The sequence below is a fragment of the Dermochelys coriacea genome, chromosome 24 (genome assembly GCF_009764565.3).
Source record: "Dermochelys coriacea isolate rDerCor1 chromosome 24, rDerCor1.pri.v4, whole genome shotgun sequence".
Classification (NCBI taxonomy): Eukaryota; Metazoa; Chordata; order Testudines; family Dermochelyidae; genus Dermochelys; species Dermochelys coriacea.
The window spans coordinates 10108876-10135741 of NC_050091.1; the positions used below are offsets into that span (position 1 = coordinate 10108876).

Consider the following 26866-nt stretch of genomic DNA (forward strand, 5'->3'; position numbering starts at 1 on the left):
ACCCGGGTGAAAGGAGGCTGCCCACCCCACGTTGAAGCAGCCACCCCCACCCCTCCCACGCTCTGCCAGCAAGCTGCCTGCAGCTCCAGCTGTGGGGAAAGGAGGTGATTCCTCATTCACTTTCAGTTTACGAACCAAACCGCAGCAGGCTGCAGAGGGAGCTTTATTGGTGCAGCCCCATGCACGGAGAGCAGCCAGTGCACACAGATGTGTGTACACACACACACGGCACAACGTCCCGCTCAGACAGGGGCCGCGCACAGAGGCAGGGAGCAGAGGTCGATGCACCGGGGCTCGCAGACAGCCGCCCGCAGGCCCAACAGCTCATCTGTCCACCTCCCCGAAGACGATGTCCTGCGTGCCTGCCGAGGAGAGAGACTGTTAGACGGGGCAGGGCAGAGACTCCTCCTGGCATCCAGCAAGGCAAAACTAGCCCTCCTGGCCCCAGGCGCAAGGCCCCTTCCCCCTCGCCAAGCCCCCTCTTGGGGGGTCAGGCAGGATGGGCATGGGAGCAGCGCCAGGGAATTGCTGGGGGTTTAGGACCCGTCACGCAGTTCCGCCAGCCTTGCTTTGTCCAGAGGAGCTGTCGCGGGCCCCTCCGCCAGCAGCCAGGAAGCCAACGGCACCACTGGAGCAGCCCAACTTTCTCAGGCCCCCTGCAGGGGAGCTGGGGCACCCAGCGCACCAGCAGGCACTGCCCCACTGGCTCAAGAGGAGCCGGGGGCAAGGTGCTTGGAGTCAGCAGGGCTGTGCCGGGAAAAGGGCACCCTAGATCTGGCTCTCTGCTTGGCCCTGGCATCTCAGGAAGGCTCCTCCCAACCAGCTGGCACCTATACGCCTGCCCAGCAATGCCAGCCACTCTGGATCACTGGCCCCCCTCTCCTCTCTGCTGTTCGCTGCCCGCACCACCTGCCTCTGCCTCTCCCTCCCCCACTCTGTGCCCATTGCCCTGGAGCCCCAGCACCCAACATACCGATGATAGCCACCACGTCTGCCAGCATGTGGCCCCTCGACATCTTATCCAGGCCAGCCTGGGGGGAAGAGAGCCAGCAAGTGAGGCGCAGCCAGACCCAGGCTCCATTACCCCAGAGCCTCCCAGCCACTGCAGAGCTGCACAAGTGCTGCCAGCTGGACCCCTGCCCATGCAGCAGCCTCCCAGAGCAGTCTACCTGCAGGGCGGGGCAGGAGCCTGGAGCCCGCTGGCCCTGCAAGCTGCTGCCTCCCTGCTGAAATGGCTGCTTTCCGTTCTGGTTTCCCTCGGGGCCCTGCAAAGCAGCCGGGGCAAGGACTCCGGGGACAGGCCAGCCCAGCTCCGCGTGGCCGACGAGAGCAGGAGCCTGGGCTCCCCGGGGCTGCAGGCAGCTCTGGAACAGCCCTTCCCCCAAGGAAGAGACACCCTTGTGCCAGCACTTGGGATGCAACAGCCTGGCCAGGCCCTGGAATTACCCTGCAGGGAACAATCCTATGCTGGGGGTGGGGGGTGCCTCCCCCTGGCAGACAGGCAACCAGGCAACTGTCTGGAAGTGCAGAGCTATGCAGCCCGAGCTACTGTGGTCAGGACAATCACTGGCCAGGCTGCCATGAGGCCAGGACACCCAGGCCAACCGGTCTCATCTCACGAGCTGGGCCGGGGAGTGAGGGGCTCTTTCCTTTCTCACCTAGCCACATAGCCCCAACCTACTCCCCCAGTGCCATGGTGGGCAACTGGGGTCAGCGCTGACTCCCATGGAACATTGCCCCCTAATGAGCTCCCCAGCACAGTGCTGGGGCCTCTGCTGGCTTAGAGAGAAGAGACCTCCACTGAACCACCTGGGTTGCTCCTGGGAAGTGTCCCATCCCCAGCCCACTCAGCTTATGGAGCTACAAGCAGTGGGCATGTAGAACTGATCAATTAAATTGTTCTTAATTGTTCACTTTATTAATATAACTTCGTAAGTTTTATGAATGAAACTACATTCATTCATAAAACCAGGTACCCCAATAACTGGCTAACTGAGTTTCACTTTCAATACAATTGCTGCTTAAATCACTGAAACTTGCACTGCTTCAACATTGTAACTTCTGTTCACTGTTTGTCATTCCTTACACTTAAGGGTTAGGGTTCACTTTAATTGTTTGATGGCTATTGCATCATCAAACTTGGGCCTCATTTTGTTTGTCACTGTACCCAATGATTGTAATGATGATGATTTTATTGTATTCCCAATTATTATAGTTATAATTGTGTGCATTTGTGCTTATGTTATATCTGGTGTTTAGTCAATTGTAATGGTTTTAGACTGGTTTGTTTGCAACAGATCACCTGTGCCCTACAATGACAACAACTACTGTAATGATCACAGACCCAGGGACAGAGTGTTGTAGGAGCAGCCCACCTGGTGAGCAGTTCTAGATACAATTCTTCATCCCATCGCTGTTCTATTAGCAATCCTGACTGTTATGGTGAAAGTGTTTGGCATGTGCTGCTGGATAAAACAGATTTACTTTAAGCTAAAACCACAGGCTCACATTTATAGCCTTAAAACAATTACACAAAACAAGGATTCATGATGTGACGGCGAGGCTGCCGAGATTCCTCAAGCCCTCGGATCTCTACCCCTTCCTGCTTCGCCACGTGGGCACCAATGATACTGCCAAGAATGACCTTGAGCGGGTCACTGCGGACTACGTGGCTCTGGGAAGAAGGATAAAGGAGTTTGAGGCGCAAGTGGTCTTCTCGTCCATCCTCCCCATGGAAGAAAGAGGCCTGGGTAGAGACCGTTGAATCGTGGAAGTCAATGAATGGCTATGCAGGTGGTGTCAGAGAGAAGGCTTTGGATTCTTTGACCATGGGATGGTGTTGCAAGAAGGAGGAGTGCTAGGCAGAGATGGGCTCTACCTAACGAAGAGAGGGAAGAGCATCTTCGCAAGCAGGCTGGCTAACCTAGTGAGGAGGGCTTTAAACTAGGTTCACCGGGGGAAGGAGACCAAAGCCCTGAGGTAAGTGGGGAAGTGGGATACTGGGAGGAAGCACAAGTAGGAGAGCGCAAGAGAGGGGGGCTCCTGCCTCATACTGAGAAAGAGGGACAATCAGCAAGTTATCTCAAGTGCCTATACACAAATGCAAGAAGCTGGGAAACAAGCAGGGAGAACTGGAAGTCCTGGCACAGTCAAGGAATTATGATGTGATTGGAATAACAGAGACTTGGTGGGATAACTCACATGACTGGAGTACTGTCATGGATGGATATAAACTGTTCAGGAAGGACACACAGGGCAGAAAAGGTGGGGGAGTTGCATTGTATGTAAGGGAGCAGTATGACTGCTCAGAGCTCAAGTATGAAACTGCAGAAAAACCTGAGAGTCTATGGATTAAGTTTAGAAGCATGAGCAACAAGGGTGATGTTGTGATGGGAGTCTGCTATAGACCACCAGACCAGGGGGATGAGATGGACGAGGCTTTCTTCTGGCAACTCACGGAAATTACTAGATCGCAGGCCCTGGTTCTCATGGGAGACTTCAATCACCCTGATATCTGCTGGGAGAGCAATACGGCAGTGCACAGACAATCCAGGAAGTGTAGGGGACAATTTCCTGGTACAAGTGCTGGAGGAACCAAATGGGGCAGAGCTCTTCTTGACCTGCTGCTCACAAACTGGGAAGAATTAGTAGGGGAAGCAAAAGTGGATGGGAACCTGGGAGATGGTCAAGTTCAGAATCCTGACAAAGGGAAGAAAGGAGAGCAGCAGAATACGGACCCTGGACTTCAGAAAAGCAGACTGACAGAATGCATCCGATAAAGTGAGCTGTAGCTCACGAAAGCTTATGCTCAAATAAATTTGTTAATCTCTAAGGTGCCACAAGTACTCTTCTTTTTGAGAATACAGACTAACACAGCTGCTACTCTGAAACCTGACTCCCTCAGAGAGCTGATGGGCAGGATCCCCTAGGAGATCATCATCAGGGGGAAAGGAGTCCAGGAGAGCTGGCTGTATTTTAAAGAATCCTTATTGAGGTTACAGGGACAAACCATCCCAATGTGTAGAAAGAATAGTAAATATGGCAGGCGACCAGCTTGGCTTAACAGTGAAATCCTTGCTGATCTTCAACAAAAAAAAAAGAAGCTTACAAGAAGTGGAAGGTTGGACAAATGATCAGGGAAGAGTATAAAAATATTGCTCAAGCATGCAGGAGTGAAATCAAGAAGGCCAAATCACACCTGGAGTTGCAGCTAGCAAGAGATGTAAAGAGTAACAAGAAGGGTTTCTTCAGGTATGTTAGCAACAAGAAGAAAATCAAGGAAAGTGTGGGCCCGTTATGGAACGAGGGAGGCAACCTAGTGACACAGGATATGGAAAAAGCTAATGTACTCAATGCTTTTTTTGCCTCTGTCTTCACGAACAAGGTCAGTTCCCAGACTACTGCACTGGGCAGCACAGCATGGGGAGGAGGTGACCAGCCCTCTGTGGAGAAAGAAGTGGTTCGGGACTATTTAGAAAAGCTGGATGAGCACAAGTCCCTGGGGCCGGATGCACTGCATCCGAGAGTGCTAAAGGAGTTGGCGGATGTGATTGCAGAGCCATTGGCCATTATCTTTGAAAACTCATGGCGATCAGGGCAAGTCCCAGACAACTGGAAAAAAGCTAATGCAGTGCCCATCTTTAAAAAAGTGAAGAAGGAGGATCCTGGGAACTACAGGCCAGTCAGTCTCACCTCAGTCCCTGGAAAAATCATGGAGCAGGTCCTCAAGGAATCAATTCTGAAGCACTTAGAGGAGAGGAAAGTGATCAGGAACAGTCAGCATGGATTCACCAAGGGCAAGTCATGCCTGACTAATCTAATTGCCTTCTATGACGAGATAACTGGCTCTGTGGAGGGGAGGAGAGGAAAGCAGTGGACATGATGTTCCTTGATTTTAGCAAAGCTTTTGACATGGTCTCCCACAGTATTCTTGCCAGTAAGTTAAAAAGTATGGGCTGGATGAATGGACTATGAGGTGGATAGAAAGTTGGCTAGATTGTCGGGCTCAACAGGTAGTGATCAATGGCTCCATGTCTAGTTGGCAGCCGGTATCAAGTGGAGTGCCCCAGGGGTCGGTCCTGGGGCTGGTTTTGTTCAATATCTTCATTAATGATCTGGAGGATGGTGTGGATTGCACCCTCAGCAAGTTTGGGAGGAGAGGTAGGTACGTTGGAGGGTAGGGATAGGATACAGAGGGACCTAGACAAATTAGAGGATTGGGCCAAAAGAAATCTGATGAGGTTCAATAAGGACAAGTGCAGAGTCCTGCACTTAGGACGGAAGAATCCCATGCACCGCTATAGACTAGGGACCAAATGGCTCGGCAGCAGTTCTGCAGAAAAAGGACCTAGGGGTTACAGTGGACGAGAAGCTGGATATGGGTCAACAGTGTGCCCTTGTTGCCAAGAAGGCCAATGGCATTTTGGGATGTATAAGTAGGGGCATTGCCAGCAGATCAAGGGAGGTGATCGTTCCCCTCTATTTGACATTGGTGAGGCCTCATCTGGAGTACTGTGTCCAGTTTTGGGCCCCACACTACAAGAAGGATGTGGAAAAATTGGAAAACGTCCAGCAGAGGACAACAAAAATGATTAGGGGATTGGAACACATGACTTATGAGGAGAGGCTGAGGGAACTGGGATTGTTTAGTCTGCGGAAGAGAAGAATGAGGGGGGATTTGATAACTGCTTTCAACTACCTGAAAGGGCGTTCCAAAGAGGATGGATCTAGACTGTTCTCAGTGGTAGCAGATGACAGAACAAGGGGTAATGGTCTCAAGTTGCAGTGGGGCAGATTTAAGTTGGATATTAGGAAACACTATTTCACTAGGAGGGTGATGAAGCACTGGAATGGGTTACCTAGGGAGGTGGTGGAATCTCCTTCCTTAGAAGTTTTTAAGATCAGACTTGACAAAGCCCTGGCTGGGATGATTTAGTTGGGGATTGGTCCTGCTTTGAGCAGGGGGTTGGACTAGATGACCTCCTGAGGTCCCTTCCAACCCTGATATTCTATGATTCTATGAAGTGGGACCCATTCAATACCCCTGGATTGAAGGGTCAAAAGGGGGACAATGTAGAACTGATCAATTAAATTGTTTTTAATTGTTCACTTTATTAATATAACTTCATAAGTAAAGTTTTACGAATGAAACTACATTCATTCATAAAACCAGGTACCCCAATAGCTGGCTAATTGAGTTTCACTTTCAATCCAACTGCCGCTTAAATCACTGAAACTTGCACTGCTTCAACATTGTAACTTCTGTTCACTGTTTGCCATTCCTTACACTTGTCCATGTTGTAGCCCAAACTCCATTTTAACTTGTCCCAAACTCCATTTTAAAATGCTCACTTCATTTTTGCAAAACCCTGCTGTAATCTGATTAGTGTAGTTTAGATGTGTGAATGAGGTATGTATGGATGATGGAATCAGCTTCCAGCCCCAGCCCGTGCTGATGAAATAAAGTGTAAACACCAACGGCTGAAGATGCAGACAACAGCCCTGGTAAAGTAAGAGGAGTCCACCCTCAAAAGAAAAGAACAAAAGTACAATTGAAGGTACATCAAAGCCAGATCCCAGGCTGAAAGTCATGTCTGCAATTGACGGGTGATCAATCACACCAAACCCAGAGGCAGCGTGACACAGTAAGACCAATAGACTCTGGATTCAAACTCAACCCTACGAAAAGGATGGTGAGATGGAAGACTTTGGAGGGTAACATTCCGCTGCCAACATGGAAGGACATCGGTGCATGCCCAACAGAGACCCGGTTCTTCCTTGTGCCCGGCTTTTCTGGCCAGTTAGCCACCACAAGCTGTGAACCCAAGCCATGAACTCAAGCTACATTCAGGATTGGTAACTATCTAGCAGCTGCAGAACATTTGATGCGTGCGTGCGTGCACATCGGTATTAGATATTAGTTATTGGTCTTAAATCCAATTGTGTTATTATAATAAATGTGATATCTCAAGCGCACTGTTTTTGTGTAGATCCTACTAAAAGAGCAGTTACAGTTTGCCCCTTTCTCAAGCATCCTGCTTTAGAAGCTGCAGGGCAGCACCACCCTGTAATCCGGCCCAAGGATGGGCAGAGCTCGGATGGTGCTGGGCACCTAGCGCCGAGCCACTGCTCACAGGGGCTCCCCGTGCAACATGGGAAGCTGTAGAGTCCCGGCAGATCCCTAAAGCGACACGCCCAGGACTGGCCCCACGGCGCCCCTAAAGCGAGACACCCCACCCCCTCCTCCAGACTGCCCCCACGGCACACCTAGGGAGCGGGATAGCCCAGTGGTTTGAGCATTGGCCTGCGACCCAGGGTTGCGAGTTCAATCCTTGAGGGGGCCCTTTAGGGATCTGGGACAAAAATTGGAGATTGGTTCTGCTTTGAGCAGGGGGTTGAACTAGATGACCTCCTGAGGTCCCTTCCAACCCTGATATTCTATGATTCTAAAGCGAGACACGCCCAGGACTGTCCTTGCGGTGCCCTTAAGTGAGGCACACGATCCCCTTCCTCCCCAGACTGTCCCTGCAGCACCCCTAAGCAAGACACCCCATCCCCTCCACTAGACTGTCCCCACAGCACCCCTAAAGCGAGAAATCCCCCCTTTCCAGACTGCCCCAGCAGCCTCCATCCCCAGGGAATCTCTTACCAGGTGAGCGAAGCCAGGTGCCTTGATCTTGCAGCGATAGGGGCGGCTGCTGCCGTCGGAGACCAGGTAGACGCCGAACTCACCCTGCAGGACAGAGTAGGGAGTTGGCAACGCAGGCAGAGGCTCTGCAGCCCTCACAGCCAGATGGCTGCACCGGGCAGAGGTGTCCAAGGTGGGGTGACATTTGGTGCCCTCCTCCCACAGGGTCTCCCCCTGCACCTGCTGGGTCGGGCGAGGCAAGCCTGTCCCAGCTGCAGCATGGGTGGGGGCAGGGGAGCCCACATGGGCACAAGGCAGCTGGCATAAAGGATTCTGGGACACATCTAAACCCAGCAGCTCATCACATAACTAAGCAGAACCAGCAAGTCATGCGGGGCAAAGGGACAGGAGCCCCATGCCAGAGGGGAGCACCTTGAGTTGGGCCTGTCCCCAGGACCCCATCTGCAGCCTGCACCCATAGCTGACCCAGAGACTTCCCTGGGAATCCGACCCTCCCCTCCCCGGAGCAGGGAGCGCCGATGGAACGTCACCAGTGCAACTGCTAGCCAGTAACAACACACTCCTACTGTCCTATAGTGCCAGCCCATTCCCATAGGCAGTGCCAGTTGCAGCCAGCCACGCTCTCGCTGACTGGTGGGGGCGGCAGCTCTAATGCACCCCCAGCCATCCGGACGTGGCTGCAGGAGCTCAGACATCTCCCATGGTTTGTGATGGCACTGGAACATGCCCCTGCCCCCATAGCCAGGGCTACACCAAGGCACAGCCGGGGGGGCCATGACTCCGCTGCCCTGTGAGGGAGGAGAGAACCCAGGGCAAAGGCAAAGGGCTGTACACCCCGCCGACAGGGTACCTTGGGGGCTTCGATGGCTGTGTACGTGGCTCCAGGTGGCACCTGGTATCCCTCTGTGTACAGCTTGAAGTGGTGGATCAGTGACTCCATGGAGGTCTGTGCAGAAGGGAATTCAGAGTCAGACAGGTGGCCTGGACCGCCCAAGCCCTCGGCTACAGACACAGCAATATACGGAGCAAACATTTCCATGGGTCCTCACCCCAACACGGACACACAGCCCCCAGCAAGAAGGACAGCCGCCCTGGGGTGCCGCAGCAGGCAGGCAGGCAGCACCGGACAGGCCTGGCACTGGACTCATGGCACAACACTGGCGCAGTAACTTTGCTTCTCTGCGACTCGCTTCCTCTCCTCCAGAAACACAGCTGCCGAGATTCCCCAGCCCTGCGAGGGGCACGGACACTGCCGTGTGTATCGCTACTCATTACCCAGCAGCTCTGGGCAGGAAGTGACCAGGAATGCAGTTCCCAGGCCTGGATGCGGGACCAGCACCCCTCCTCCATCCCCAGGAGCCCAGTCTTTAGTGACAAGGGGTCAGGGCCCGCATCTTGGGTCCCATCCGGGCAAAGACATTTCTTCCCCTGTGGGCGACAGATACCCTGACCTGCCCCCATCCCAGAGATGGCAACTGTGTTACCAGGGGCCCCCAATCAAAGGCAGTTTCCATCTGGATTGTGAGTATTGCGGTAAGACAAGAGCAGCCCCGTCGCCGCACAGAGCAAGAGGCCCCATGCTGAACACACACGGCAGACGCAGGGTGAAAAAAGGAAGGGCTGTTCTCCCCCTTTTGCAAAACCGAAGCAGTCTGAGGGCTAGCGACACCCCAGGTCACACAGGGCAGACCTAGGAGCTGAACCCAGGTCTCCCAGGTTAAGTGCTGGTCACAAGCCCATCTTCCTTCTCATCCTCGTCAGTGACTCATATTGTGGCAGCACCTGAGAGCCAAGCCCAGCCCAACCCAGCCCGATGTGCCAGGTGCTGGACAACTTCGAACCTGCTAGCCAAACAACCCTTTCATTTGCCTGCTCTCCCAGCATCCGCAGGGCTCAGCGCTCCATAGCAAAGTGAGGTCACACTACAGGAACAAAGGGAAACGGGAATCGCCCATGGCCAGCAGCTGCCAGTGGCTTGCAGCCATCTTCACTCACTCAGCCAGAGACCCAGGAAGTTGTCACACCGTGAGGCTGCTGGCCCACTTCCCTTTCAGAGAAAGGCATGAGAGAGCAGCACCGGTGTTCTCCAGCTGGGCTGCAGCCCTGTGCCCCCTCTCATGAGGCCAGCGTTGTGCCCACAGGAGGGAAGCGTCACAGCTGAGCCTAGAAGCCAGGCGTCCTGACTCCTCAGGGCATCCAACCACCCCAAAGGCAGGAGCCCTGCCCCACAGTCCCCTGCTCTGACACAAGCCCCTCCTCCCCCGAGGCTGTCACAGACATGTGTTCCCTCCCCAAGAGTCGAGGCCCCAGGAGCGGGAGGCCCCATGTTCCTTTACCTTCATCTCGGATCTCTTGGGAGGAGAGACTTTGGCATCATCCACTTTAATCTCTCCCTCGGGCATCTTGTTGAGAGACTGCAGGATAATGCGGAGTGATTGGCGCATCTCCTCCACCCGGCACAGGTACCTGCCGCGGGGGGAAGCAGCTTAGCCCGGGCAATTCCAGCCTGGGCACCGCATGGAGGAAGGTGCTTGGCTTGAGCCACACACAGCCTGGCAGGCGACGCCCAGCCCTGCTGGACTCTCGATGGAACGGACGCTCTGGGCCCCATCGGCCCGCAAAGGGAGCTGCTGTCACGTGACTCAGGCCACAGAGAGACTGCACAAGGGATAGACGCCTCAGGGGGAAAGGAGTGATCCTGAGAATGGTCCTTGTGCTGCAAGGGCAGCCTCTGGGTATGTCCCTGAGCAATGAGCACCTCCCATGGGATGTGGCACTCCCAGGTTTAGCCCCCACCCAGAGAACTCGGCATGGGACATAGCTCTACCCATGGTCAACCCCTCATCCCCAGAGAACTCACCACAGCACACGGCCCTCCCTGGGGTCAGTCTCCCCTCCCTGGAGAGCTCACCATGGGACATGGCCCTCCCCAGAGCAAACCACCACCCCACACGTGGAAGGCACCTGTCATAGCAGTCACCCCGTGATCCAATTGGAACGTCAAACTCCACCTGGTCGTACACGTCGTAGGGCTGGGTTTTGCGAAGATCCCACTGGATTCCAGAGCCACGGAGCATCACACCACTGGGAAGGGCAGAGAGGGAAGAGTTAGCCGAGCAGCAGGACCCAGGCTGTGTCTCCACCCCATCCAGGATCCTTGCCTGGCAGTGGCCAGCCCCAGACACGGCGGACGAAAGCGTCACCCTTCCAGGGGGCCATTCCCAAATCCGCCACCCAGAGGAAGTTTCTACCTTAGCCTGGGCACTTGGCATCAGCCTGGCAAGAGCTTCCGATGCTGATTAAGCCCCACCCTGCCAGGCCGCTATTAGCCCATCACTGCTAGGGAAACCGAGGAACAGCGAGGGGGCAGGGGCAGAGTCAAGTACAGATCTCAGGACTCTGCTCTCTTAGCTCTAGCCATTAGGTGGCACTGCCGAAGGGAAAACCACCAGCAAGGTATACTGCGGCAGTAGTGAGGCATCCACCTCCTTTGTCCCCAGCCAGCTGCCCAGCTCCCTGCACATTGGGGGGGGGGGGCTCCGACCCACTGAGGCCAGGCCTCCTCTCCAGGGGACTCTCCACAACAGGCGCCAGCACCCAAGTGGCCAACGGAGCCCCGACTCACAGCCTCAGCACAGAGCCAGCTGAATAGGCCCTGACGCAGCCCCCTTTCACCTCTAGGGGGCGCACTCCTCATGCTGTACCTACTCCAGGGCACCTGGGGGGGGGGGGGACAGCCCGAAGCAGCCCCAACGACCGCTTCCCCCCCAGACCATCTCCTCAAGCGCATGCACTGGGGTCTCTCGCTGCTTTCAACACCATCAACCATCCACTGACAAACCAGCAAGGCCGGACCGTAGGGGAGGGGTCAGAGAGCGTACAGACCTCATCGTCCCAGGACGCTCCCACCCCCATTCCGACCTGCATTACAACACGTTGCCCTGGGCAAGGACCATACCTAAAACCGTAATTGAGAGCCTCCTCTGCAGTTATGACTCCAATGTCAACCGTGCGATTCTTCCAGATCCGATTGTTAGTGAGCATCTGCCAGGGGACAGGGAGCGAGCACAGGGAAACGTCACCCGGCACTCATTCCGCACACTCAGCCCGGCTGCTCGCAGGCACATGTACGATACAGCACCCAAGCACCTGGAGGCATTTCACCCCACATATATACCCTCCCCATCGCTGAAATGCGGCTAGCTCTGGAGTGGAACACAGCAAGTGTTAACAGACCATGATCACTTCACACTCTGCACCTCCCTCAATTTCCCCTGCAGTTGGAGATGGGATTCTGCTTTTCCCACTCTTGAAGGTGATGTAATCACAGGAGGTTTGACCTTGCCTAGGACACCAGAATCAACACCTTGACTAAGGAAGAGTGCCATAAGGTCATCAATGACTACAAATTACTTATGAGATGATCAAGCAGAGCAGCCCAGCCGCCAGGTTATAGCACTTCCACACACAGCGGGGCCTGCTAAGTATTTAGCTCTGCCATCAGCCTCCCTGTTCCCAGACACACACAGATTTCCTCATCCCTGTAAAAGCACACCCCACCCCGTGCTCCCTTCGTGGATGTATTAGCTGCTCACTGCAAGGAAACCTTGTCTGGACTGACTGAGCAGTGCACTGGAGGCTGGATCAGTCAACACAGACCTGGCAGAGGCTGCAGGGGCCAATCCTACATTGGCCTGACCCAGGGTGGGAGAGAGGATGGAATGCACAAAACCCTTCTCAAACCCTAAGACATGCGGACTCCTGGGGCTGGAAGGGAATTTGGGGGGGGGGGGGGGGGGGAAGAGAGACACACACAGGATTCCGACGTTCCCAGGTCCCAAGCAGGGGTCCCCTCCCTGGGGAACAGCAGGGGCTGACTGCAGAGAACAATTCCATCCCCATTTCACAGGGCAACTCATCCTGGGAGCCACACCTCTTCCAACTCATCGATCCGGATGGAGAAGTTCTTGGTGAACTCGTAAATATCATCCATCAGCCCCAGGGGCAGGTCCTGTAGGGGGATAGGGGGTTAGCAGAGGCAGAATCTGACCGACACACACAAGTTTGGAGAACTCGGGGGATCTCTCAGCACCTAAGGAGTGGGGGCCCTGGGGCTGCTGCCATGTCTGAGGGGTGCTGACGAGGTCCCAGTCACTCCCTACTTTCCTACCAACCCAGCCCAGAGCCCCACTTCTATTCAAAACCAAAACTGGCCTTCACAAGAGGCCACGTGCCCAGTCAGGCGCAGCCGCTGCCTGGCTCCAGGTATCAAGCCAACTTGGAGGAGGGACAGAGGAGCCCAGGTTGGGATCCTGCCTTGGCCTGACCAGCCACAGATCCTATGACACTAGTTTATGGGGAGAGTTGAAGGACCCGACTCCCCCAGCTCGGGGCCATGGGGGTGAGAAACACTCAGCTGCAAGAGTCTCATTTTGCCATCTTGCCTGAGCACCGAGCATCTCCAGCTGGCTGCCTTACAGTCCCTCCATGGTGGGGTGAGGGGATCCTCCCTCGGGGGCCTCTCTCTCAGGGGGCAGAAGGGGGACGCAGCCCCTCCCTGAATGGAGCTCCTGGCAGTGGTAAGGGCTGGCAAAAAGCCCTCCCGAAAGGCCAGCATTGCAGGGCTCTCAGCAGCAGGGACTGGACCGGGACTCAGCAGAGACGGGGCTTCCCTCGAGCCCCAGGCTTTGGGGTGCCACTGCAAGAAGTACCGCTACTGAAGAAAGGGGGAGGCGCTTGGGTGCTCATGCCCAATCCAGCAAAAGCTCCTTCTGCGGCTCTGCCCACCCCAGCTCCCCCAAGCAGCTGCAGGCAGGAGGCTGGGAGCCGGGTCCTTTTGTGAGCTGCAGAGGGCACCATGGTCCACAGACAAGGACCTGGGGCCACACCCGGACCTCATGCTGTAGCGGCCAGTCAGGCTTCCCCACGCTGAGCGCATGGGGTCAGAGGGAGGAGGACGCAGCTCTGTATGGACCAGGCCAGCAAAACGCTAGAGGAGAGCTACATGCCACTGGCTGTACCTGGTGCACCCCGCCTGGCCGGACGTAGGCCGCATGCATCCGGGCCCCGGAGACCCGCTCGTAGAACTCAAACATCTGCAGGGGACAGAAAGAGCACTGCTCACCCACATGCCCAGCACCCCGAGCCCACAGGGCACAGAGCACAAGCAAACCAGGTTGGCTGGCCAGACTTAAAGTGCCCCCCACACCACCCTCCCAGCCCTGGGGTGATCCCAGCCCTGCAGGATGCATCCCACGGAGCACCCCAGAGACACTGTTCCTGGGGGCATGGGGAACAGCCAACGGCTCTCCCTGCCAACGCCCTGGCATGGACTGGTCACACCCCGTTCCACGGCCTCTTTGGTGAACTAGGAAGCACCAGCGTGTTCCACAGAAGGGGGAAAGGAGTCCATCTCTTCAAGGCTGCCAGCTGAGCCCCAGCCAGTGCCAAGCAGGGCCAGGGGGCCAGGCAGCAGAGCAGCCTGGGGAAGCACCGTAGCGGAGAAAGACAAAGCAGGATACATGGGGCCTGTGCAGTTTACCCCTTGCCTTTGGCACAGAGCTGCTTAGTGCTGGGCTGGGCTGCAGAATCCTCAGCAATGGCCGAGCTAGCAGCTGATTCATGGGCAGCACCATCTGACTCAGGCTGCTGTCAGCACGCGCCTTGGGCCGAGGGGGAATTCCTCTCTGGGCCAATCACCCCACTCCAGATCTGGGGCCTTTGGCTCTGCCTGGGACTGAGCTCCAGGGGTCCCCGGTGACACCGGGCATTACCTTCCCTGGCTGGCCAGGGAAATCTCCTTAGACAGCACTGGCCCATTAGCTGCATTTTGAGGCTAGGCACTGGCTGAGGAGGCTCGTGCCGTGGCCCATTCGCAGGGACAGGATGCTGGAGCAGAGGGGCCACCAACTTGTTGACGTCTGGCTGCCCTGTCCTTCTACTGTGATGGAGCTGCTGGCTCCGGTTAGAGCCAGCTGTGGGGTTTACCTTCTCTCTCTCCTCAAACATCCAGAAGAAGGGGGTCATGGCCCCGATGTCCAGAGCGTGAGTAGTGAGAGCCATGATGTGATTCAGAAGCCGCGTAATCTCCCCAAAGAGAACTGCGGGGTGGAGGAAGAGGGGGAGAAGAGAACCCCAGTCAGAGAGAGACGGGCAGACAGAGCAGCATACGCCTGACAGACACACGGGGAAGGGGCAGGCGGAGCAGCATGTGTCCAACAACACACAGACGGGCAGAGCAGTGTGCACCTCTCTCTCTCTCTCTCTCTCTCTCACACACACACACACACACGCACGCGGGGGGGGGGAGGGGAAGACCGGGCAGCATCCGACACACCCGTGCACACGGGGAAGGAGAAGACCGGGCAGCGTGCATCCGACACACCCGTGCACACGGGGAAGGGGCAGTGCCAGCCGTGGGCTCAGCCCTTCACGGGCCCAGGGCAGATCCGTCTTTAGGAAAGACGAGCAGGAGAAGGTAGGTGCCCAGCCCATTGCAGCAGGAAGCCTGCCTTTTTTTTTTTTCCGCCCTCTCCCTCATGCCCTCTTCTGGCCTAATTCAGAACAGCACCAGTGGGCTCTGAGGCACTGGGTGACGTGGGAGCAGGGGTGGGATATGAAGGGAGGAAATTCACCCAAGCTCAGAGGATAGCCCAGAGGCTTCTTCCCCGTAACCTGCACTCCTGATGCCCACCATAGGGAGAGAGAATGCCAGGGAACCCCAGGGCAGTGTTAGGCATGGGACCCCCAGTTGCTAAAATAGCCTCGAGCGTCTTGATCCCTCAGTGCATTATGGGTGATGGGCTCTGGCCAGAAGCACCAGGGCATAAGCCAACTACTGACTGAAAGGGGTCTGGCAACTCCTATGCTCCTAGAAAGGGCCCAGCCGGCTACCTGGACAAACAAATGGGCATTGGCCTTGGAGACGCCCTGCCAGGGTGCCAGCTAGAAAGCACAGGACAGGTATGGTAGGGAGGGGCATATGGAGGAGGACTGGGGAGGAGCTGATTGTCCTTGGGACCCGCCTCCACAGAGCCAAGGCAACCAATGTGAGCTCGGGAAGGGAACACAGGTCAAGAGGAGGGGATCACTCACCTCGAATCCACTGAGCCCTCAGGGGCGGAGTGATGTTTAGCAGCTTCTCCACCGCCAGGGAGTAGGCCTGTTCATTGCACATCATGGACACGTAGTCGAGACGATCGAAATACGGCAAAGCCTGTGGCAGAGAACAGCCTGCAAACGCCTGTCCGGCACTCGCTAACCCTGCACTTGGCAGGACCACTGCCTGCAGACACAGCCTGGCACTGGGAGCATGCCAACCCTCATGGGACCAGTTACAAAGCAGCGATCCCTTCACCCACTCCTAAGCAGAGGAACCGCACCCAGTGCCACTGCCCAGAGGAGAGAAGGAGCTCAGCAGCCAGCTAGAATTGCAGGGACACTGGGGCCATTCTGGCCTCCCTGAGATGAGATCAGACAACAGCACTTGAGTCAGCATCCCGACCTCGCAAAATATGCAGAGCACCACCAGCAGACAGGACTCAATTTCACAGCTTGACAAAAGGCAGCCTGGTGCCTTGGGCACTGCTTCAGTGCTGAGAGGGGAGAGCATCCCCTGTGGACTCACCATCGCCAAGGCTAGCAGGGAGTCGTCCACCCAAGGACTGACAAGGCCCAACTCTGCTTAGACACGAGACCTGGCACAATCAAAGTAACATACATGCAGGCCTGAGAGCAGCCCCACTGTGCACAGGGAGGAGCCCAGCCTAAAGCCTACATCACTGGTCCCCAAACTCTTCCTCTCACACACCCTCTTACAAGTAATAGAATGTATTTGCACCTCGCATTGCCCCGAACCAGGAGCAGACCTGGCGGCCAACAGCGGGGCCCGGAGCTGGGCCGCAGAGCCAGGGCCACAGCTGCAGCCAGGGCTGGAGCAGAGCCAGGGGAAGAGTGGAACTGGGTGGAACTTCCTTCCTGCCCCCTTGTGGGGGCTGGCGTGGGCCCCACCGTGCACACACCCCTGGACATTGTTCCAGGTCCTCCTACAGGGGCATGACCCACAGTTTGAAAACTGCTGGCCTAGACAGTTGGAAATTTCTTATGGCACATGTACCCCACGTAATTCCTTTGTTGAGATGAGAACCAAAGTATGTGGTTTTGTACTGAGACCAGCACAAGAGGTTGGAGAGCCCCAATGCAGGTCTCCCTCAGCCTTAATCTCCAAGGCCAAAGCAGCACTGCAGTGAGAAACACCTGCTCCCCGCAGAAGTCAAACATTGAATGGTCCCTTCTGACCTTAGTATCTATGAATCTATTTCACAGTCCAAAGGAAGTTACAGTCCAACAAAGGACTACAACTCCCAGAAGGCTTTGCTCTCCACATTCTACAGCTTCCTCCTGTTCACCTACAAGTCAATAGCTACAGCGGCCTGCCAAGCTTGGAGCAGAGGAAAGTTCCTACCCGCCACCGAACCCTGACCTGCTTGCAAGGCCCATATGAACAGCCTTCCGAGGCAGGTGCCTGGAGCTAGGGGGTCAGATCACAGAGCTGTGTCTCCGCAGGGCGTGCACGGACACTGCTCGCACACCTAGGCAGCAGCACTCGGATTGCTGGCACTCGGGCAGGCACTCGGCATCCCCGGCACGGTACAGCTGGTAACCGACCCTCTCCTCTGGACCAAGCGACCGCTGCAGTTAAAGCGGGAGAAGTGGCGCTATGGAAGCCACACAGATTCAGTGCTGCCGACGACTGACCAGGGCTCTGTGGTGTAAAGCAGGAGGCACTCTGCTAACGTCAATGCACCAGTGAGATCTGAATCTATCCCTCCAGCCCCCAGCTGCTGGCCTAGCCCCTGGACAGAGCTGTACTGCACACGCTCCCTGTGCTTCTAAAACAGCAGCACACAGAGGAAGGGAACTATCAGATCATCTCCACCCCCAGCATTCTGCCCAGCTCAGCCTCTGGGCAGTCCCCAGGATGCCAGCTGTGCTCGGTCCCCTCCACCTGCTCTTCAGAGCAGAAGCAGCTCGTCCCTCGCGCACGTCACCCTCCTGGTCTCCGCAAAGAACAGAGCAGAGCCTGCCTTAGGGGATCTCTTTATCACAGGGCTGAATGGTGATTATCCCTCGTGTACAAGCAGGGAAACTGAGACACGGAGGTATGCAGTGATCTGCCCAAGGAGTCAGTGACAGAACCAGGATCCTGACCCTCATATCTTCCTCTAGCCCTCAAACACCCCCTCCGAACAGCACTGAGTCAGCGTATGAGGACCTGAAAGCGAAACAGAACAGGCTGGCATGAGGGAAGCACCAGCCCCCAGCAAACTGAACAGGGAAGTGAAACTTGGCATGTCTCTCCATGGACAGAGGAGCCCCTCTCCCGCCCAGAGCCTGGCACAAACACTGGCTAACGCTGATGAGCTGAACAGCGCCCACAGAGCAAGTCGCCAGCCCAACAGGCCTTCACCATTCACACCTTTTGCTGTCCACCCCCAGCGGGCTGCCTCCCTGCTCTGACGGAGGGGACCGCTGCTTCCCCTTTGCTCAACGCTCGCCCTGGTCCTGCTCCCTCTGTGGGCAAACTGGCAGCATGTGCCCTCCTGCCTCCCCCGCAATTTACGGGGCACGAATAGGAACTCGCTCACTGGGAATCGCCTGCCTCTGAAGGCCAGCCGGGCATTACACTCTGCGCTGCTACAGCCAGCTTGGGCCGCCAAGGGAACACGTCACTAAGCTGCCTCCGTCTTGCCTCCAAGTGCGTCCAGAGTGCTCTGGCACCCATAACTCTGTCTGGCTCCTGTCCCATGTTTACTGGGCTGGATTACTTCAAGTGCTGATTCCCCGGCAGCTAGAAAGGTTACATCTGATCTGGACAATAAATCAAGGGAGCTCTGTTTACGAGGCCCTAATGCAAAGTCTGGCAGGCCGCTTCATCTTCCCAGCTTCCTCAGAGGCTGCTGATGTCTCTTGTTAAACAAGACACACACACACACACACACACGCGCGTGTGTGCTTTTTGTCCTGCTTGTGTCACCCCTTGTTCTTTACTCCAAGGGGCAGGACCTGCAGCTGAAAGGGACAGGCTGCCCCAGGTCACTCTGCAGTATGGGCAAGGCAGACTGCCTCCAGGGGCCCCCACCACAGGCTGGAATGCACTAGGGCAGCCGGGACAGCATTGCTGACTGCAGGGCAGGGCTGTGGGGTAGAAGAGCAGGGAACCCCAAAGCCCTGATTTGGCCCCCGTCTCTTTCTGGGGCAGAGAGAACTTGACACTCACATGCAAGAGGTTAAAGGCCTGAGACAACCCTCCCTTTGGGACATCAGTTGTTTCCAGAATCGCAATCCGGGCTGGCACAGGGGATGGGGCAGGCAGAGAGCAAGTACGGGAAGCAGCTCAACCCCTGGGGCCCCGTCATGTAGACACTTTGGGGAATTCCCAGGGACTGCAGTGGGAGCTGGGCTTGCAGGATTGGGCCCTCGAGGGGCAGCGGGGCTGGGTGCAAAAGCCCTTGGAGCACTGCGGGAGTGCACTAGGCTGAGAGCAACAGGCCGATGGAGCCCACCACACTGCTGCCCTGGGATTGGGGTATTCAGGCAGGGACCCAGGGATCACAGCTCCCCACCCCTGCGGTTACCTGGAGATAGGTCTTATACTCGATGAGTTTCTCTGTGCCACGGTGCAGCAAGCCGATGTGGGGGTCACATTTCTTCACGGTCTCTCCGCTCAGCTCCATGACCAGCCGCAGGACCCCATGGGCGGCTGGGTGCTGGGGCCCGAAGTTCAGCGTCAGGTTGGAGACTTTCTTCTCCGCCGGAGGGTCCTTGTCTGCTCAGGCATGGGGAGAGCAAGAGAGGCCGTGAGATGGCAGAGCACTCCAGGGAGACGCACGGCCGTCCTGCCCCACTGCACTGGAACTCGCAGGCTGAGACCTCGGGGATGGAAGGGAATTCAGGCCCCAAGGCGCATGCCCCACGGCTGGGCAGCCCTATTCCACCCCTCCCGGCCAGGGCGATTCCCACCACTTCCCTTGCAAAACTGAGGAGTGGAGCCACAGGCCAAGGAGACCTGTCCAGCAGTTCAGCCTTGCAGAGCACTGGGCTTGTCTGTGGGAGTGGCCGCCCCACGCCTGTCGCTCTCCGGCCTCCCTGCTTCTCTCACATTATGCAGGGGGTTCATTTGCTCTCTGGGCAACTCAAGTGAGTGCACCCCACCATTCGCTATGCCCAGCACAAGCTAAAGAGCAGCGAGCACCCCACGAGTCCAGAGGCCGGGAGTGTCCAGCTGTGGTGAGGAGGGAGAGCAGGAACGAAGGGCGAAAGCTGGCTCCCGGCACAGAAGCTCAGCACTTGCTTTGGAGGGGCCACCCAGGAGGAAGCCTCGTCTGGGCCAAACTGTCCCAAACTTGGTCTCTGTCCAGCAGGGGAGCGGGAGGAAAATCTTGCAGGCATCTCATGAAAAAAAAACTGACCACATTTCCCCTCTCTGCACGCCTCCTGGGGCTGCTGAAGTGGGAGAATTCCCAATGTGGCCCTTGGGGGCTTTCCCCTTCCAGCTTGAGTCATTTCCCCTTTGCAGATAGCTCGAGAAGCGTCTCTTTAGCTCAGGTTTCTCTTGGACACTCGCGACCCGAATGCACCGCCCCTTGGAGTCGATAAACTCCAGAGACAATCACATAACAGTCAGAGTAACGGAGCTCAGCGAGGCCAGTTGGAGTCGCTGTAGCATTCACACATGGTGGAATTTCACCACTCGCTGGCAGAGCCCTGGCGATGGGTTAAAGGCCCCGGGCAGCCCCACAGTGACTCAGCACAGGGAACCTCATGTACGGGTTCCCACAATGGCAGGCCTAGAGCTGCTCACCTGGACACACAGCACTAAACCACACTATCTCTCCCCCCGCCCCTCAAAACACACATGAAGAGCAGCAAACTGCTAAAGACAACTCTACAGCCACGCAGCCCATCCACCACCAGGGCCATGCAGCCCACCCAGCTCCTCCCCGAATACACTCCCCCCAACAATGTCTCACACAGAATGAGCATTTGCCTCTTTCTTCTTTCGGCTGCCAAGACCAGAGCATTTACAGGAGGGGAGCATGCCCCTTAATGCATTCTGCATGGGGAGAGAAATCCCTTCCTGACCCCTGCAGCAGTCAGCTTACACCATGAGACACTAGTCAGCTGTCTTTAGCCAAATATTATAGGTTGTACGTTAGGCTGCCTATGATTGATTGCTTTTCAATCCATTGGCAGCACGTCTCAGTGACCAGAAAGACTGTGAATGCATTCACAGGTTCATCTGCCTGCTACTGGGACACTTGGCTTAAAGGGACAAGCCAGCTAAAAATCCCAATCAGTACTTCACGCAAAACGCCTTTTCCTTCTAACTAGCAGCAGCATAAATTACAGCAGTGGTTCCCAAACTGGGGCTCGTAAACCCCTGGGTGTTTGCGAAATATTGCAGGGGGTTCTTGGGAAAAAATTTCCTAATGGCGGACTGAGTTCTCACTAGGGTCTCTGGGCAGCACGGGTCCAGCAGCCTGGAGACCCCGGATTTCCAATAGCTAAGCAGATCAAAGCAAACATATCTATCACACTGAGGAGATTTAAACTTCAAGACTCCTTATAAGAAATGGAAAGGAAGGTAGATATTTTTTGCTGTTTTTAAAATTAAATAGGCAGCTAGTATTGTTTTGAAAATTATTATGAAGAACAAGTTTAAGCTGTTGTAAGTTTAAGCTGTGCATTGTTTGCCTGGACTGCTCAAGACCTGAATGCTTGTGTAGGGAGAACTCTTTGAGTTGGCTTCTTAAATATCTTCATGCTGTTTCACATCTGATACATAAGAGCCTTGTCTTATAACAGGCTTATTCAGAGTGATACAAGCTATGAAAGTGAGATCTTGGAAGAGTGTTGCTGTTTTTATAATGTAATAAAAATACTGTAATGATAATAATTAATAATAAATAGTGAGTAATAAGCATGTCAAAAACAAATTTTATATTTCCAAGATCACTGCTTTTATCATTTATACTCAGATAAAGGAGAAAAACCCTGGAAATATTCATTTTTAGGAAGGGGTTCAGAAGACTTGACATTTTAGTGAAAGGGGTTCACAGGATGTTAAAGTTTGAGAACCACTGAATTACAGCAATGGGAAAGCTTCTATCCTGACTTCTTCCCACTGAGGCTCTCCCCCAGTTTCCTGCATTTGGGGTCTTATCTCACACGCAATGCACTAGGGTCAAGATTTCCAGTGCAGCTGAGGGATGTTTTATGGACTTTAAGACCAGAAACGACTATTCTGAACTTCTAGCCTGACACACATGGCACAAGCCAGAGAATTTCATTCCATGATTCCTGTGTCCAGCCCATATCTTGGGATGGAGCTACAAATCTTTTAAAGAAAATACCTTAAAGACTTCTCCTGACAGAGAATTCACCACACACTTCGGTACATTGTTCCAGTGGCTACCTGCCCTCACCAATAAAGATTCATGCCTTATTTGTAGTCTGAATTAGGCTACCGCTACACTAGAAACTTCAAAGCGCTGCCGCGGGAGTGCTCCCATGGCAGCGCTTTGAAGTGTGAGCATCATCACGTGCGAGCGCTGGGAGACAGCTCTCCCAGCGCTCCTGGTAATCCACCTCCACGAGGGGAATAGCTCTGAGCGTGGCTCCCAGAACTTGGAGCCTGTCCACACTAGCGCTTGAAAGTGCTCAGACTTGCTGCACTCAGGGGGGAGATTTTTCACCCCCCTGAGCCAGCAAGTTAGAGCGCTATAAAATGTAAGTGTAGACGAACCCGTTAGTCTAGCTTCAGTTTCCAGCCACTGGATCAAATTATGCCTTTTTCTGGTAGACTAAAGAGCCATCTTTTATCAGAAACCTCTTCCCAGGGTAGCTGCCTGTAACTGAGCAAGTGACCCCTTATCCTTCTGTGGATAAACTAAACTAATTAGACTGACCTTTTTTTAAGTCTCTCAGGCAGGTTTCCCAGACAGTGAATCATTCCTGTGGCTCTTTTCTGAAACCTTTCCAATTTGTCAACAGTCTGAAGCACGAGCAGCAGAATTACACACAGTATTCAGAAATGGCCGTTCCCCGGCTTATACAGCTAGAGGATCACATAAGCCCTCTTAGCTACTGCATCACACAACTCCTATCCAATTGGTTATCTACCAGGACACACATACATGCAATGCCCAGCCCAACTAGAGCCGAGCACAATTTTTTTTAATGAAGTTTTCGGGGGGGGGGGGGGGGGAAGAGAGGGAAAATGCTGCTTCAGGTCAACTGAAACAATTTGTGACTCAAATCGATTTTTTTCCCCCAGCGTGGCCAGCAAACCCAAACATCAGTTATCCAAGCAGCTCTATTCCTACAGCCTATTCAGAGTCACTGCACTCCAGGATACTGCCCCCCATCCTGTCAGCGTGACCTGCAGTCTTTGCTTGTGTTTGGCTGTGTTAAAACACAGGTTCAAATCAGCCCATCTTACATGGCGATCTCTAGCACTCTGTATAAGTGACCTGTCCCCATCATCACTTCGTGCATGTGTGTTCGGGTTTCAGATGCAACAAAAAGACGTTTCAAATCCAAAATCCTGTTTCCACTTACATTAAAATAAAAGCCATGGGATCATTTCTATAAAAAGGGAGACACTAATTTAAAAAAAAAAAATCTTTAAAAAAAAAAAACCAGACCCAGATCTATTTCTTTAACCAAATCACCTTAAACTAAGGAAGCTCCCTCCACGCTGACCACATCTGTTTTCCCACTATCTCAGCTTGGACAATGTAAGGCAATACGCTCCATGAAGATGCAGGGGTCCATCTACACAAAGCTCACTACAGGATTGGGCCCAAGAAGGCCACTCAGCTGCAAGTCCAGCGATGTCCACGGAGGTGGGACTGCACACCCCAGCAGCAGGTTTGGCTCCAAACTTAAAACATGACAATCACCAATACAAGAGCATCCACATGGTGACAGTGCATTTAATGGGGGAGGCGTCTTCGACAGAACTCACCGTTCCAGGGAGGAGGCACCCACTTCTCAGTCTCCTTGGTGGGGTACATGACCGCACCTGCAAACTGCTGGGCCCACTCGACATCCGGCTGCCACTGCTTTGAGCCTCTGGACACAGAGATAAGGAAAGGGTGTCAAACACAGCAAGTTCATTCAACCTGCCTGTCTGTAGTCTCAGATTCTGTGGGCTTTTAAAGGGGTTGTTGCCAGGCAGATGGAGGAGGAAGGGAGAAAATGGGGACTGAAAGCGAGACTCTGTCTTGGATGAGTGAGCTTCATCCTTGGGAATGGTTTCAGAGTAGTAGCCGTGTTAGTCTGTATTTGCAAAAACAAAAGGAGGACTTGTGGCACCTTAGAGACTAACAAATTTATTTGAGCATAAGCTTTCGTGAGCTACAGCTCCACCAAATGCATCCGATGAAGTGAGCTGTAGCTCACGAAAGCTTATGCTCTAATAAATTTGTTAGTCTCTAAGGTGCCACAAGTACTCCTTTTATCCTTGGGAATGCAGCGGTTTGGCAGCCCGGGAGCCTATTTCTCCATAGTTTGAGGAGCAGCAGTACAAGCTGCCCACACATTACTCCCCACCAACCACCCTCAAGCTTGATCAAGGGGGCCTGTCTAAGGATGAGGGGAGTTCAGTCTCCATGGCCCACTCAATCCTTGGTCTTGCTTCTCTGCCAAGGGGTCAGTTAGCATCCACGGGGCGGTGACTTTTGTGCCATGGATAGTCATGCAGTGGGAGGAAGACAGCCTCTCCACTCATTTCATAAACCATCCAAGTCCAGACTTACGCTGGCAAGATTCGAAGAGGTAACCATGCAGAGAAAAGCTTCATGGCTCATTCCCAAGTTCCTGAGCCAGCTAGTCTCCCAGATCAAGTGTCATCAGCAAGGAAGTCTGAGAAAAACCTCAAACGTGCCTCAATGCGCAGTATGCCCACTCCGTCACAAGGGCACCACGTACACCTGCCCCACAAGCTAGGGGGCTTGTATGACAGCCACCCAGTAGCCACACAGTGACAGGAACCAGTCAGGAGCATAGCAGTTTGTTTGCTGCAGGAGGCAAGTTTCTGGGTCCTGTTTGCAGCAGCAGGAGTAACAAAGTGGACAGCCCCACGGCATGCGCAGAGATCTATGCTAAGAACCAAGTACGGTGTTCTTACTGGGGGCTGGAGAACAGGTCCCCATGTGGGGAGCTAGCAAAGCCCAGGGGGAGGGGATGGATCCCCAGGGAGAGCAGGGTCTCCAGGGAGGGGATGACAATGCCCAGGAGGGTCGGGGGGGCGGGCAAGGGAAGGGTCCCTGAGGAAGAGGAAGATCCCAAGAGAACAGGAGGCCGGGGAGAGGTGCCGAAGAGGCAGAGTAGGATTCCCTAGGGAGGGCAGCAGGAGATCCCAGGGAAGATGGGGTCCCCACCAGGGGAGATGACAATGTCCAGAGGATCCTGGGGGTGCAGAACATGGGGAAGGGGTCCCAAGGGAGGGGCAGGAGGCAGAGGAAGGATCCCCGAGGAATGGGTCGCGGGGGCGGGCAAGGGGAAATCCCAGGGGAGAGATGTGGAGGGTGGGGTGCCGGAGGCAGGCAAGGGGGGCTGCGTGGGGGAGAAGGCAGGGGAGGGGTTCCCGCTGGGGAAGGGGGCAGGGTCCCTGGGGAGAGGACAAGGATCACGAGGGGGGCAGACGGGGAGATCCCAGGAGAGGGAGGAGAAGTCCCCGGGGGAGGGTCGCGGGGGATGGAGGGTGCGGGCAGGCTCCGGGCTGGGTCTCACCTGCTCGGCGCTGCCCCCAGCCGGAGCCCCGGGAGCCATGACCCTGAAGGTGCCCGCAGCCTCCGCAGAGCCCTGAGCGCCGCCATCTTCCCAGCGGCGCCGCGGCGAGCCGGGTCGGAAGTACACGGCCGCCCTCCGCAGCTTCAACCCGGTAGGAAAGGCTGGCGGTGAGCCGCCATATTTAGTGAGGGCAAAGGAGGCGTCTTCGAAATAGCCAGAAAACCAGGCCGCCATCCCCAACAGCGCGGCTGGGTGCCATGTTTATTACGGGCAACATCCGGGACACCAGCTCGAGTCCTTCTCCGTTGACGGTGCCTCCATCTTTTCTATGGGTAATATCCGGGAGACTGGCCTGGCTTCATCGCCCATACAACCCGCCATGCGGAATGGGGGTGGGACACCATCTTTACTTTGGGCACTGGCAGCCTCCCAGCTGGGTCTCCCTCCCAGTGGAGCGGCCTGAAGAGCAGCCGGGAGCCATGCTGGATATGGGCATCCTGGGAGTGATGGGGGGACCTGGCCTGGCTCTGTGATCAGTGCACTCGGGGGGCTTTTCCTGGGGCTGGCCCCCCAGGGCAGGGCCTGGGCAGCCACAGTCTGGGCCCGGCCCCCGAGCGCGGCTCCCCCAGAGCTGGGCGCTCAGTGGGAGGTGGATTTTGGGTCCCCTCTCATTGCCCCCCATAGCTCCCTGCCCCTCCCTCCGCAGAGCCCCCAGCCCTCCCTCCTCCTCTCAGCCCTGCCCCCCCTGCCCCCGCCCGAGCTGCCTGCAGCCCTGAGTCACAGGGCGGCTGGTGCCAGGAATTCTGGGACACGTTCGTTCGTTCAAAGGCCCAAGGCTAAGGCACATGGCTAAGCAGAACCAGAGCGCCATGGGGCTGGGCTTGGAGCTCAGTGCAGCGCTGGGCCCGCGGAGCGGGAGGAGCAGGACCAAGGGCTCCTGCCTGGTGGGATTCCCAGGGATCCTTGTCAGCTGGTTCCTGCTGACTCCAGCTGGCAGCGCCGACAGAGACCAGCAAAGGATCCCAGACTCTACTGGGCCTTTTGCTAAGCTGGGAAGTGCCAGTTCACCTCCTGGCTCAACCCCCTTTGTCTGTCCTTGTGTAGATTATCTATCGCGATTACAGCAACTGTGCTGCTGCTGCCCTTGGGCACTGGGATGTGGCTGCGGAGAGCTGGCAGTGCAGGGGGACACAGGGTCAAGATGCTGCCGTTGGGGTGAAATCCACCACACTAAGCATCTGGGAGAAGGAGACTTAGTCAGCTGCCTGGAGAGCCCTGAATGGGACGTCAAAGGGCTGGAACCAGCTGTGACATCAACTGCAGATGTTCTGGAGACTGGCAACAAGATGAGGCCCTCACCCCACTCAGACCTTCTGCCTTATTGGAGAAGGGCTCTGCTCTGACCCTGCTTTCAACAGT

The 26866-nt window shown here is 55.4% G+C and overlaps 1 protein-coding gene across 1 annotated transcript; it reads right to left on the minus strand.

Moving 5' to 3' along the window:
• Positions 1-150: 150 nt before the first annotated feature.
• Positions 151-25672, minus strand: NDUFS2 (NADH:ubiquinone oxidoreductase core subunit S2). Its single transcript, XM_038383127.2, has 14 exons — positions 25448-25672; positions 23679-23785; positions 19285-19475; positions 15743-15863; positions 14636-14748; positions 13669-13743; positions 12582-12659; positions 11607-11692; positions 10613-10732; positions 9985-10114; positions 8499-8594; positions 7649-7732; positions 974-1031; positions 151-362 (listed from the first exon to the last, which is right to left on the minus strand). Exons 1-14 carry the CDS (start codon positions 25531-25533, stop codon positions 325-327), a joined length of 1383 nt encoding a protein of 460 aa, XP_038239055.1. The 5' UTR covers positions 25534-25672; the 3' UTR covers positions 151-324.
• Between the last annotated feature and the right edge of the window lie 1194 nt (positions 25673-26866).